Consider the following 14,904-nt stretch of genomic DNA (forward strand, 5'->3'; position numbering starts at 1 on the left):
GCTGATCACAAACAAGGGGTTCAACAGCTCGTGTGATAAAACAGCTCTCTGAATGCATGGGTGGGGCAGAAGACATGGCAGGACTTTAACTCTCTGAAGCCGGATGCCACACGATTCAAACGGGTCAGAACTTTGGAATAGACCCGTACCCGTCTGCGAGTCCCGACACCCCGATACGCAATAAAGTGATTAACCAACCAATAGGATTGCTTGGCATGGCGTGCCAGTTACTAGGTCAAACATTGGCTTGTGTGTGAGTGAGGCTTGTCATGTCAGAGACGTGCAGCAGAGGCTCAGAAGGCAGGGCGGGCCGAGCGGACACGCAGCCCGGTTCCGGGGTAAGGCCAAGGGGCTCTACTGCGCGAGACGCACCGTCTCCAAGTGCCTTCTGCTCTGCTAGGTCATCATTGCATTGTGTCCCTCTGTTTATATAACTCTGTGAGCGCGAGGCGAGCTGTTGCGTTATATTTTTCATATCACTACTATTAGCTGTACACAAGCCCCAGCGGACCGGCGACCTACAGATAAACTCTTCTGCATAAGAGTTGGTTGGGGGTGAGGGGTGCAAGGTGAGGAGTGGCTACTGAACTCCCCCACCTCCTCCCGCCCCCCGTCCAACAAACCTATCGGGGTGATGGGATTCAAAACTCTATACAAAAATACAAACTCTCAAACAAGGTCTACAGGTTCCGCTAAATGTATTTACAGTAGAGACAGGGTCAGAACCCGCTCCCGGTACAACAGTGGGACCCGGGGCTACGGGGGAGGAGGAGGCCGCGTGACGCAGAAGAGAAAGAGCGTGTTTGTGTGCAAAAGGCCAGAGGACAGGGGAAAGGGCAGCAGACATCCTGGAGACTGCAAGTGTGGGCGCCTGTGTAAGGAACTGTATGGGCTAAAGAAAGGTCAGTTGATCGAAGGTGGTCAGGCCCAGCTGGGAGTCGATGCATCCCTGAGGGTCAAAGTGCTATTCAACATGGAGCCCCAAACAGAACGTCAAAATGCCTACACTCTCTCTGCATGACACACACACACACACACACACACACACACACACACACACACACACACACACACACACACACACACACACACACACACACACACACACACACACACACACACACACACACACACACACACACACACACACACACACACACACAAATCAGTAACACAATAAAAGAAAGTAACCAAAAAGGTAGACATGAAATAAATTACAAAATTCAAAACCATTATTTCTCCGCCGACTTTTACAGTAAATCAGGCTTGTGAAAAGGAGCAGGCGTTTTCAATAAATTAACAAATTAAATTATTAGTTGACGCTCAAGGTAAGCTGCGCGTGTCTCCATTTAAATTCATTCAAAAGGGAAACAAAACAAAGAAAGGCAAATCAATTGTGGTGTTGATTAGTGGCGTTGACAGCGGAGGTGCGAGGAAACGGAAGAGAAAAGGGTCACATTGTGTGGACTGCGCTCGTCTTCTCAGCGGGGAAAACTGAGGAGCCTACTTCATATGTTGGAGGTGCAGACAAAATAACAACATGAAAATGGACGACCATCCCCCCCACCCCAGGTACGACTCTGCTGCCAGCCCCCCAGTCTGATTCACCTGGATCCATCCACCCCCTCACTGTGCATTCTGTTCCCACGGTACAGTACTAGGATAGTCAATAAAAAGCTTCAGGTTGAGTTCAGTCTTTTCAAGTTCACTCCTCGTAATGGAATTTCAATAGATTTTCAGTGCTTAGACAACAGGAACTTCATTCATCATAGGGGTGGGGTGGGGTGGGGGGAGGGCTTATGAATGGATATGCTAGAGCTATCCAAGTCTCCCTCCCCCCCCCACCCCCCACCCCCCCAACCCCGCTTTGTGCCCCCCCTCCCCATTCAGAAGTAACACACGAGCACTAATGATGCAGCTGAACAACACGCGGTTCATTTGATTTCGGAGCTCCTGTGGAATGAGACCCAGAATGCACTGCAGGGGTACGGCGGCGCGCGCCACTGCCACGGTGGAAAAGCGTGAGTCGGAGAGGATGGAGCCACGAGCACGGCGATGGGACTCAAGCATTCCCCTCTCCACCGCCGCCGCTACCACCACCTCTGCCGCCTCCGCCGCCTCCGCTGGCGCTGTCGGCAGCCATGTTGAATTCCTCAGCGACGAGGAGCAGGGCCGCCATGTTGGCCGCCGCCTCGGGGCTTTGCAGCGACAGGAAGTCCGACACGTCTATGTTGGTCAACGTCTGCGAAGGAGAGGAGGAGGAGGAGACCCCCAGGACCACATCCGCCGGCTGGGAGGAAGATGGAGGGAGACCGCATGAGGAGGGTGAAGAGGAGGCTGCATGCTGCGATGGCTCCAGTGGCAGCGTTGGAGGTGGGGGTGGTGGAGGAGGAGGAGGAGGAGGAGGTGGCGGCGCAGGGTCAGGGGGTTGTTGCCGGGGTAACGCGGCAGTGGGAGGGGCTCTGTCCTTAACGGTGTCTCGGCATGCACACTGACACTGGCACGACTCCTCCTGCTTGATGATGATGACGGGCAGACTGAGACCAATTTGCTGCACCGAGCTGCCTGCGCGGACACACACACACACACACACACACACACACACACACACACACACACACACACACACACACACACACACACACACACACACACACACACACACACACACACACACACACACACACTTAATGACGATAAAATAACAATAATGAATCATTCTGAGGGCCTTTCTAGTACTAGTGCTTGACCAAATTATTTGTTTGATGAGTAGGTACTCAGTTTTTACTATATTTGTACCTTTTATTTGCATTAATGTGGAAATATATACCAGCTCAGCTTGGGCGCCTGGCATCACTCACAGCAACGAAAATAACGTCACACTTCAGTTCACCTTGCTTGTTAAGGAAGACAAAATGCCCAAAATGCCCTCAGCTGTGTGGGAACACTTTAAATTGAGTGACGACAAGACAAAGACAGTGTGCCAAAAATGTGAAGGCTGCTGTTTGACGGTGTGAAAAAACAGGACTATACACTTAAACTTCGCTATAACAGGCATCGATATAACGCAACCTCCAATATTGCACACTGCTTGCTTGGACCCCAATTTTGTGGCACGATATGGAGAGACCCAGGACGTTGATCCAGTTCAATTCTTTAATCTCTGCAATTAAGTTGATTTTGCCAAGAAGCACCAAAGCTTTGAATATTTTCTGTTGCTCCAGAGCCCAAAAAATGGTATTCGGGAGAGCTATACCCAGGGAATTACTAAGCTCAAAGCTGGGCTTTTGGCTGAACAGTCCCCACTTTTGAGTGGGTTCTTACCTGCGCTGCCGCCTACTGGAATGGCGGTGGTAAAGAAGACCTTCTCTACCTTCGGAGCTCCTTGGTGCTGTTGTGGAGACATGGACCAGAACACATCAAACACAGATCTCACAGCCAAACACAAAGCAGCCGCAGAAAAACAACCACAGACATCAGCCTACCGCTTGATCAGGGTTCTGCTGGCTGTTGGCGGCGCTGCTCAGGATCCACTGGAGGTTCTGGTCGGACATGACCAGGCTGGGCTGCAGCAGGCTCTGCGTGGGGGCTATGGTGAAGGTGGTGGGGGTGGGGGCCAAGCTTGGGACAGCGATGGGGATGGAGGGGACCGTTATGGGGTGAGACGCCGCTGCCGGTAGGGCCTCTGCGGCTGCGGCTGGAAGGGTGGAGGGAGCAGAGGCCGGGGGGGCCAGAGCTGGGGCCGGAGCCGTTGCAACAGGGGGTCCCAGAGGAGGGGGGGTGGTCTGGGTGGGCTGGCCATCTGGCTGCAGGTAGGAAGGCGGTAGGGTGACGAAGTGCTGGGGCAGGGCTGAGGCCAGGGCCTGGGCCGGGGGCTGCTGCACCACCAGTTCGCCAGCGGAGGCGGGCGGGGGATGGGTGTGGGCGGCGGGCGGGGGCAGGGCCGAGGGCGGGTCAGGCACGTCGGGGGCCGGCGGAGCGCCTGGTATGGGGGCGGAGGGGGAGGAGCTCGCCTGCGTACAGCTTGGGGTGGGGGTCTGACAGCATGAGGCGTGGGCGTGGGAGGTGTCCGGCATGGTGCTGTGGGGGCGGGGGGAGGCGGGGCTGAAGGAGAAGGAGAGGATGGAGGAGCCGTCGCCTCCCCCCGGCCGAGTACTGGTCTCCAGGATGAAGGACTCCACCAGGCCTTCTGGGGACAGGAGGAGAGAGCCCAGCGGGTCAGTCAGAGGAAACGGAAACCTGGAGATCGCACGTGGTCCAGAGGAGAAACACCACGTACCGTGTGAAGGCCCGTCGTCCTGACTCACGCTGTTCTCCGGACTCTGGAACATGAGCTCAAAGATCTTGATGGGCGTCACGTTGTTCAGGTCCAAGTTCTGAGCCTAGAACACAATTCACAAGGTCATTTAGAGGTCACCAAGGGCAGCACAGGCCAGCCAAGTACAACACCATTCTGCATTAGGTAGTAGCCCAGTGGTTAAGGTGTGGGCATGATCCTTGTCCAGTCAGACTGTGGACATCCCTGTGCAAGATGCCTTAACCTCACCTGCTCATTTTCACATTTCTGTCTAAAAAAAGTTCACTGCACGCTTCTTTGGATAAAAGCACCTGCCAAATAAATCCAACTTAATAGTCAATCTTATTCAACCTAGTTAGACAACTATTATTACAGCTGAGACTTACGTTGTTGATGTTTTCTCTGAGCTCAGAGTCAGTGGAGATGAGGCTTAGGTCACTGAGGCACAGTGAGTGATTGGCATCCTACGATTAGAGACAAACAGGCACCAATTAACTAATCAATGAAAATTAGGACTTTTTAACTGTCAGCATATTTACTTCTAATATACTCTCAAGCATGACATAGACATATCCAACCACGACACTACAATATTGATAATAATAGTGAAAATAGCAAACCTCCAAGTCCTATCCTTAACAATCCTTGCCAAATATAGATACTCACATTTCGGAAGCATAGTATACCATCTAATTATTATCATGGTTACCTCAGACAGACAGGGCCTGGTTGATGGTTACCTCAGACAGACGGACAGGGCTCTCGTACCTCAGACAGACAGACAGGGCCTGGTTGTCTTATTACCTCAGACAGTCAGACGGAGAGAGGGACAGACGCACAGGGCTCTCCTACCTCAGACAGTGGGTGGCTGAGTGTAACGGTAAAGGGCTGGCCCTTTCCGTGGCCCCTGATGTGGCTCTTCAGACTGTACTGGCTGCTGAACGTTTTCTCACAGCCGTCGCTGGGGCAGTTGAACGGCTTCTCCCCTTCAGAGACAAGCGAAGAATTGAATGAGTGTTGCTGCACTTTAACAGACCGTCCCGTGCCAGGTTTTGTTATCTTTGAGTGAGTAACACGGATTACAATAATATGTTGCTATGGATACAGACATTTGTTCATGAAAAGTAAATTTGTCCCAGATGGACTTTCCATGCATGAAATTAAATCAGTCACTACAGGTATACATGTACCTGTATGTGTCCGTACGTGTGTTTTGAGATGATGACTGGCAGCAAAGGCCTTTCCACAACCATCGTGGTCACACCTAGAGGGAGAAATTAATTTAAAAAAGGTATAATGACTGTTTCTTACATACAGTGCAAGCAAGTGCTTCAGGGTAAACCAGCAAACCACAACAACAAAATATTGACAAAAGTAAAATGCAATCAGAGCCACTGAAATCTAAAATCCACAATAGCTTTCCAAGTATGTAATTTAGTTTCCTATGTACATAATAGTAAGCATCTAAAAAGAATTAAAGATTATTTTCAAATATTGTCATTTATGTTTGGTTTGAATTTGGCTCGGTTATGCTCAGACATTACGGACATTATGCAATTTATTCCGGGAAACAATCATAAAAAAAGTCCACTGATTGGTAAATCAGTCAAACTGCCAATGGATTGTAATGATCTGAAGTGAATACCAATGCGTAATCAGACAGAACCATCTCTCCGGCTCCAGCAAGAGTGCCAAGTTTGATTCCATACATGCGTTCATTACTTTATTATACATGAGCCTGTTTATAGTATATTAGGCTAATGGTAGCCTATATTTTCTTTATGGGAGAGATGCAAACGCACACCAGATCAAGAGGGCCTGGGCCAAAACTTGAAAAAGAAAGAAGTAGTACCGCACATTCCGAGTTACAAGGTTTTATTGAGGTGGTAACGTTTCAGCCGAGCTGGCCTTCCTCAGATCACGGAAGGCCAGTTCGGCCGAAACGTTACCACCTCAATAAAACCTCGTATCTCGGAGTGTGCAGTACTACTTCCTTCTTTTTCAAGCCTATATTTTCTGTCAAATTGAATGCAGATGTGGACATGAACATGACAATGTTCAGTGTCGTCATATTGTGAATGAGCCTGGTCATGTCCAACCATATTGTGATGTTTCCCGAGCGGGATTGATTGGTTGAAGATTTTCTTTGCTTAACTACAGCCTTACAGTTGACAATGGGTCGGTCATGACGAATCAGATTCGACTATGCAAGTAGCCTTCTGCATCCGACACCAGTAAACTCTCCTACGGTCACTTCATATATTTCCGGTTGTTAACCGGTAACCAATCCAACAGAACCTTTTCACTTCCATGTATAGATAATCTTATATATTCCTAATTTAAATAAATTACATCTAGCTAGGTGTGCCTGCAGGAGTCCATCATGAAAACAACCATCACGACTATGTTAAGCATTACAGATGGGACACATCCAGCACTTTAAGCTCACCAACACCCAGGATCCCCCCCGGTAGTGTAATCATTCTGGTCCAAATGGACCGAGAGAATCGTGCCCTTAGGACAACCGAAGAGCTGCTTTATTCCCTTCAGTGGGAACACAGCCTTTTCCCTAGGGTGGGATCAAAACCTGGAGACAGGGGGGCATTACTCACCGGAATGGCTTCTCCCCAGTGTGGGTGCGGATGTGCTTCCTCAGATCACTGAGTGTGGTGAAGTACTTGGTGCAGCCCTCTGATTCACAGTTGAACGTCTTGCCCGTGTGGAGTCTCTGGTGGGCCTTGAGCCTGCAGAGCACAGACACTTTCATTAACAACACATATGGAGGACCAACTCGCTCAATGCTGGGTTTGGAGGAAGGATTCCTTAACACTGGCTTAACTGCGGGGAAAGTCTAATAACCGACGGACAAACAGGCCCAGACAGTGTTGCAATGTGGAGGGAGCACACAAGACCTGCTCATTTACGTTTCGGTGTGATGATAAAAATGGGCCAAATCTCATTGAAGACTACTAATTCAATGCTGCGTTTCATGATACATCGGTATGGTATATAGGGCTTGTCTATCCACTCTAGAAACAAAGTACTTACATAATTACTACATTCACACAGGGAAGTAGGCTTGGGCGATATACCGGTATACACAAGTATTCAGAAATACTGCAGGTATGATGACCCTCCTTCTATTAAACATTTTTTGTTATGTCTATATATATTTATATATGGTACATATATTTTATTTATAAGTTTTGAAGCAGGGTATATATTTACATAGTCCAAAATAAAGCCATTGCATTATTGTTGGGACTTAAATAGCTTTGTTCACCAACAAATATTATTATGGGCTGGCCCGGGTGGGCGGAGTTCCCCAGTTTGATAATGATCGCCCACCTGGAACGTCCCGCCATGAAAACTGAAAGTGACATGTATAGCAGCATCCTGCTGATGTGGTGGTGTTTCAAAACAATCACACATGTATGTAGTTTGAAAGTATATATCATTTAAAGTCAGCAAGATATTGGATATTCAACAGATATTTAGCCTCTGAATTACAGCGATCTGACGCGGGGACTAAAGACTTGATCACCGGTAGGAGTCCCGTGTGTCTAGAGATCTATCTTCCCAGGAGTCAGGCAGCAGCACTACTCTCTATAGAGCCTTCGTTTGATCAATAGTTCAACAGAGGTGAATCACGAAGTACCCTGCCCTAAACAACAAGAGCCTTGCTAAAACGCTTTCAACCAGGCTCATGTTTCAAAATATCCACAATGGATTACAATCGCTGTTTAGAAGTGTATCCCACTAGCACTACAACAGTATAAAGCAGGTAAAATACTGTGTGGCCAGTGGAGCTCTGGTGTGGGCGTAACGCATATAGACTTATAATACAGGTTCCACTCACATTCCATATTTGTACATTGGTGGAATCTATTGCAGACTTAAAATAAAGCAAGTGCAAAAGTACTCGTTGAGATTTGGACTGAATCGATGGAAGAAGGGCACTTATGCTCCATGATCTCTATTCATTATTCTGTGGGACACAAGAATACACTGAGTCTGGTCCAAGTTGGCAAAGTGCATATTAGACAAACAGTACAGCTAGACAATGTCATACATGCTACAATGACAGCAGATCAGCTATTATGTGATTTTTTAAATTATATATATCCTTTACACGTATACCTTATACCTCTGAAAAATGTCAAGAAGGTATGAATGTGTAAAAACATGGATATCACCCAAGCCTAGTGGACAGAGTTGTCCAATGTTCTACTTTGCGATGGGCAGGGATGATGGTAAGGGGAAAAGCTGAACTAGGTTAATTAAGTCTAACTATTTTGGACCCTGGAGTATTTGGGGTGTGATGATTTACTCAGCTCATGATTCTATACCATACACAATATTTGTTTCATGATTCGATATATAGATATTTGTAAACAATTGTAAACAAGATGTGGTAAAGTAAAGTTGTAGGGAGAATAATCATCAGCTCATAATAGGCAATAAACAACAAAATGTCAAATAATTTTAACATTGACGCTATTGACCTGCTAGTCTGAACTCAAAGCTCCCATCTTCAGAAAAGTCTAATCTATGAAAAAAAACACAGGACTCACCACTGGTATGATTAGATTTGTTTCCCATTTGTTTCCCATTAATTACCTAGACTACTGCGGCCTGCCATATTTTTTATAATGACACTTTATAATAAATGTTGACACTTGCATGTCTAAAGACCCACGTAGGTAAGGCAAAGGGACCTTTACATCAGGCACATAACGAATAAAGGACCAAAAGAAAATGAGAGTGGTCATAATGGAGAGTCTTGGCTCCGACAGACCACGTTGGCTCTGAAACAGTCCAGACAAATATTTACCATTTGGTGTACCTTCAGGTCCAAAGACCAGACAGCTAATTTGCATACAGATCCTAATAACTATCATCAAAGACTGCTTTGTAGGTCCACTCTGGCAGATACCCCCTCACCCCAACCCCTAAAAGGGCCATCAAACATCTCCCTGAAACCCAGTGGGAGAGGGAAGCCTTTTGAATGAACACATGGGATGGATACCCTGGATCCATCCTCTCATTATCCAGCCCTCCATTCTCGAGCCTGGCATAAAAGTAAAAGTAAACCAAAACCCTTGCCAGAGGAAGTGGCACTTGCCAAAATAAAGTAAATCCCATGTTTTCAGTTGTCAGAATTGGCTCACTTTCAGATAGCACCACCAGTTCTGTTGAGAACCAACCAAAGCCAATAGTAGCTTGTGCGAGAAAGGACATGAGCAATACAAAGTGTTGCGTCACTCTACCTATGAGCAGGGGACATGCTCTTCCTTCTGTACAAGAATAACACTTACCACTGACACTTTTGAAAACCAGTTAATGGCACAAAGACAAAAGTGTTGGAACTAAAATATGCACGTAAAGAGAATTTCTGTGCATTCCGGTGTAAATAAAATGTTAAAGCCATTAGGGGTTGTACCTTCACTGAAAAGATCTTTGGAGGGCCCCTCGAAGAATAGTTTTATAAACCGAACAAGAAGCATCAACAACGAAACAGAAAAACACACCCACCTATGATGTCAGAAGAGGCAGATTTTCAAAATGGCTTGTAACAGCTAATCACACTCAAACCTGTCTGTATAATATGTCACCTTTAAAATTGGTACAATATGGTGGTTTGACCAGTAAGTGGTAGAACATCAACACATAAACCCCCCAGCCATGCCTGATGTGAGCAAGTAAAGAAAGGAGACTCCCAAACGGGCCAGGTGGTACCGTGTTAGTGCACAGGCCTTACCTGTAGAGCGTGTTGAAGGCCTTTTCACAGCCCTGCACGTTGCACTCAAAGGGCTTCTCCTTGGTGTGGACGCGCACGTGGATCTTGAGGCTATAGGAGGTTAGGAAGGCCTTTCCACAGCCCTGCTGGTTGCAAACAAACGTGTACTCCCCCCGGTGGGTCTTCTGATGTGTGCGCAGGTTCCCCGCCGTGCTGTAGGTCCGTGTGCAGCCCTCAAACATGCACTGATAGCGCTTCACCTGGGGGGAAGGGGACACAGAGAGACAGGCTGTAGGGCTCTGGGGTACTTCCATGTTGTAAGGTTAATATTAATAAAAAAAGTTTGATTATGGGCAGGATAGTGTGGTGGTTAGGGTGTCTGACCACTGACCGAAAGTTATTGGTTGAAACACCATAGTCTACCTTCTTATAATGTCCTACAATGATTCAAATACATACACATAGTACTAATTAGTTCTAAGTCTCCTGAATGAACATTTAAATAGTCTGTAGTTCTCAAGCCATCTTGGGCAAACTCGACCCACCTGCTCTTTCCCAGCATTTTGGAAGCCTTCAGTCCTCCTTCTGTCTACTTTTGGTCAAAATATCAGACACCCTTTGTGTACAGTGACCTGCCTAGCAAACCTCTGGAAGGTAATCTGTCTGGAGCTGTCAGGCCAGTGAGAACAGATGACAGCCCCAGTGCCAGGCTCTTGTGTCCTACGACGAGCTGCCCCCTGTCCTGCGGCCTGTTGCAGGGCCCCACTCTACCCTGGCTTTGTACTAGAGGCCCCACGGCCACAGCAGACACCGGCAGTGCCCTCTCCTCTTAGGGGGACAAAGCATCAGACGTTATGCAAGAACCAGGCCGATGGGGACACATGGACACGTTTACGTCCTTTACACAAACATGCTCCAGGTGTTCTGTTGCATTACCATCCTCCGTGCTTTCAGGGATGCGTTCACACAAGAAGCAGCCACACCGTCAGTAGCAGTCTGGATTTAAACGTAGGTCATTTCCGTGACTTTGTATCAATGGATGGCATGCACAGTCTAACAGATCCCGCACCCCCCCCACCTCAAACAGTCAGCAGAAGCAAATTAAATGAGTTAATGTCATAATCACATTAAAACATAAAAACCGAGCACCAAGCTTTCATTCCCAAAAACCACAAACTCATTCCCTTCCATCTTACCGAGTTGATTTTAGGATTATTCTACCACATATTTTTAGCTTGCTTCAATTTCAAGGATGGATTACCTAGCATGAAACCATATCCAATTGAACACATAGCTGTGGTAACTAGCTTCCTGGTTATGCTAGTGCGCATGGGGCGACAGTTTGGCAGCTACTGCGCTACAGATCATTAACTCAGTACAGCCTCAGTATCCCACACCGTCGTGATGGTCCTCCCATCCCTCTCTTGCTTTAAACAGGACAGGTCGTGCTGCTGCCGCCCACTAACGAAGCAGGGAAAGGGAAAGCAATATAATCATGTTTAATACATTACAGGCTGGGCCGTACACTCAATGTTCAACACTCAAAAGCACTATCTGTGAGGCAACTGAAACCACTAAAACCAAAAACGAATGTGTCGAACTATGCATATTTAAAAGGAGGGAGGGCAGGTTAGCGTAGTGGTTAGGGTGCTCGAAAAAGAGTCTGCAAAATGACTGAATAAATACACACCCATTACACCGAGTACAAAAAGCTATAATTGGAACCTCGCAGGAGCCTGATCTCAACCCTTTTCCATTACTTATTATTCGGACCCTGTCAACCACTGCTTACGGACACCATAATGTATGCAGAATTATTTTTCACATTAACATTAAAGGATAACTTTAGGAATTTCAGGATTTATGCTTGTGGGTTGGAGTGGAGGCTTTAAACTGGGTATTCCACAGCAGAACAAAACCAACACTTTATTACACTGTTGATTCCAAACAGTCCTTGCAGCTCTCAATCTGAAGAACAACAAGGGGACAAAAAGAGAAAATGAAACTGAACAGAAAGCTGAATAGTTTGAAGCAGAGATTTCACCATGGTTAATTTCCTTCTTCGGTTTATTTAAGGGCAAGGTGTTAACACTCAAAGTTAAGAACCAAAAATATATTCATTGAGTATTGGAACCAAGGAACTGGTGTTAAAAAACCATACACAGCCCCTAAACACAGTAAAGAAACTAAAAACAACAGTCAGCACTGTGGAGTACAAAATGCAATGCAATGAGGATATGTTGATTAACCCTATTAACTCTATCAACTTTGTGCCTTCCTTGGGCTGACAGCATTGTGTCGTATCCCAGATCAGAATATGGCAGCACCATGACAACAAGGAAAACAACAACAACTCTGATTTCATCCGTGAAGGTCTCTAGAAGCTAAAGAGTTGCAGGAGAGCTCTGTTCCTGAGAAAGGCATTCAGTTTGCTGATAAGGTGGCATTCTGCTTGACATGTAGTACTTCAATGGAAGCCAAAGCTCTGACCAAAACAGCCACAAACACCAAACAAAACCTGCCTAGTTAGTAGGGATTTGGACCATTTATTGGTTCGGCTGCAGAGCCAAACCCACTCAATGTGTGCTGAATAGCAGAAGAGAGAGTTTAACATTAGCTAGCCCACAGAACCGCATGCAGGCAGACCGCCCAGTGACCATATGCAAATCAGAGTGTTTCATCTATTCATCAGCTTACACTGGAGCTCCCAGGGCACCTGGCAACATAATGGACTGTCTGTGGACCCAGGACATTATAACAACTAGAGTGAGGTGAGGTGATGAGCAAGCTGTCATGGAGAACAGACTACCCCACACTATAGATGTAAAAGCTAACTTCTCACCCTTGTGTTGTGTAAAAGAAACCAATGCAGCTGATGAAGAATGCTTATCAAAATATGTTGCTCACGGTAGCTTAACGCAAAGAATGACAACCTCTCTGTAGCCTTTCAACCACGAGAAAACATCAAGCTTAACTATTGATCACCCCCAAACAATACAGGTTTCAGTGCTTCACTCCCAGCTTTACTGGAGATGGGCTGGAGCCTACCTCTCTCTGCTTGGTCTCGGGACACTCCGAGTGGAGCGTCAGGGTGGCGCCCTCGATGTTCCGCGGCATGGGCGTGTTACCGGGGTTGATGATGAACTGGATCTGGTCGGGGGAGATAGTGTGGTGCACGTAGCCTTGGGACATGCCGTCCGCGTCGGTCATGAACGCCAGCGACCGCTGCTCCTCCTGCTCCTCATCATCTTCATCGCCCTCCCCCTCCGTGAGGAAGGTCACCCCGTCTTCTTCACCACCGCAGTGGTGGTGGTGGTGGTGGTGGTGGTCCTCCTCGCCTTCCTCGTCCAGGCGGATGGGGTCCTGCTCTATGAGTACGGTGGTGCGGTCGTATATGCGCCCCGACGAAGATGAGGGCTCCGCCATCAGGTCGTCGTCGTCGTCGTCGTCGTCCTTGTCGAAGGGGATCTTGTCTTCGTCTTCCTCCTCCTCCTCGTCCCTGTCCAGAGGGCCAACCTCCACCTCGAAGTACATTGAGGGCTTGGTATGAGGGCCATTCTCACTCATGGTACCAGGTGCCACTCTTGCCTCGGCAAAGAGGGCTCACTCATGAAGTAGGTGCCTGGAGGAATATACAAAAGACATTGTTGCAGAGATTTGGCATATTTGAGCATTTTGCTAATGACATTGGCAGCCCTCAATGTGCAGGAAAAAATATGACATTGCAGAACACAGTCAAGTTCAAATACCTTATAATTGTGCTCGATGAACGGACTAATAAGGTTATGCAATTGAAATATCATGTAAATAACATCTAACCCTAACCCAAAAATACTGTGAGCATACAATTGAACCGATTCTATAACAATGTAAGAAGAAACATTTGAAAACGTTATAACGACGAAATCGCATTAATATTACATTGTTAAATGTTACATATCCAGCTCTGTCTCTGGTGTGATCCCCAACCTTCTGGAGGTTTCTGATTGCAGTGATAAAATCTCAGAGGAAGTCACGGGACGCCAGCAGCAAGTCGGGCCACAGTAGCCTCAACTTATAAGAAGGTGAAAAGGCCAAGCTCTCTTCTCAAGTCACCAGTCAGCAAAGAAGAGAATAGATATGCCTGTCACCAAGCCACAGCCACATTCAAGGACTGTGTGCATTCGAGACAATGTTGTTTACAACCTTGTAGTAAGCACGCACAGTACATATTGCTACGGTTTCACCCTCGGTAACGTTAGCCATCTACAAAGAAAAGTCTAACCGATGTTCACAAGCAGAACCACTGTGTCATGTCTATCTCTCTTGAAGCATCTTCCAATGTGTCATCAATCATGATAGTAAACTAAAGCTAACTGTGACGCCCCTCTTCAAACAGTGCTCTGGCGTGCCTGGTGAACGAGCCTCTCGGTCTGTCATACCGGAAGGAGAAACGGCCTGATGCACACCCGTTTCTTACATTAAACGTCCTTTCATCTCACTAACATGATCAAACAAGCGATATTCACTACCGCTGACTGGGAGCTGCTAGCCGGTGTGCTAACTAGCCAACACGCTAACGCCTGTTAGCCACCGCTAGCTTGCTCCTTCACTGTCGACGATAGGATACCTCGGCCTTTTTTAGCCCGAATTTGTTTTCGCATTGAATTCACGATACCGCATTGGATATGCTATATAGTAGACCGACTGAATCCAAAAGGAAATGTCATGATATTTACCTTGGTTGAGAATGTGATGGTTTATCTTTAATGCCGTTGGATGCTTAATAGTTTCTTCCCATCCCCTCCCTAGGATGCCATGATACGTCACGACGGCCTCACATCCCCTCGTGGTGAATTGTGGGAAAGAAATCTCTAGCCAGTCTATT

General features: G+C 47.1%; 1 protein-coding gene across 2 annotated transcripts; it reads right to left on the reverse strand.

Moving 5' to 3' along the window:
* Window positions 1-1,868: 1,868 nt before the first annotated feature.
* On the reverse strand, window positions 1,869-14,846 carry mtf1 (metal-regulatory transcription factor 1). 2 transcript variants are annotated; one of them, XM_084472132.1, is made up of 11 exons: window positions 14,756-14,846; window positions 13,086-13,659; window positions 10,059-10,297; window positions 6,910-7,041; window positions 5,488-5,561; window positions 5,150-5,283; window positions 4,684-4,761; window positions 4,280-4,382; window positions 3,486-4,186; window positions 3,325-3,391; window positions 1,869-2,565 (listed from the first exon to the last, which is right to left on the reverse strand). In XM_084472132.1, exons 2-11 carry the CDS (start codon window positions 13,602-13,604, stop codon window positions 2,063-2,065), a joined length of 2,550 nt encoding a protein of 849 aa, XP_084328258.1. In that variant the 5' UTR covers window positions 13,605-13,659; window positions 14,756-14,846; the 3' UTR covers window positions 1,869-2,062. The 2 variants fall into 2 exon arrangements, with proteins under 2 accessions (XP_084328258.1, XP_084328257.1); XM_084472131.1 differs by having other exon boundaries at window positions 3,486-4,189.
* Between the last annotated feature and the right edge of the window lie 58 nt (window positions 14,847-14,904).

This window comes from Micromesistius poutassou (genome assembly GCF_964030765.1).
Source record: "Micromesistius poutassou genome assembly, chromosome: 8".
Lineage (NCBI taxonomy): Eukaryota > Metazoa > Chordata > Actinopteri > Gadiformes > Gadidae > Micromesistius > Micromesistius poutassou.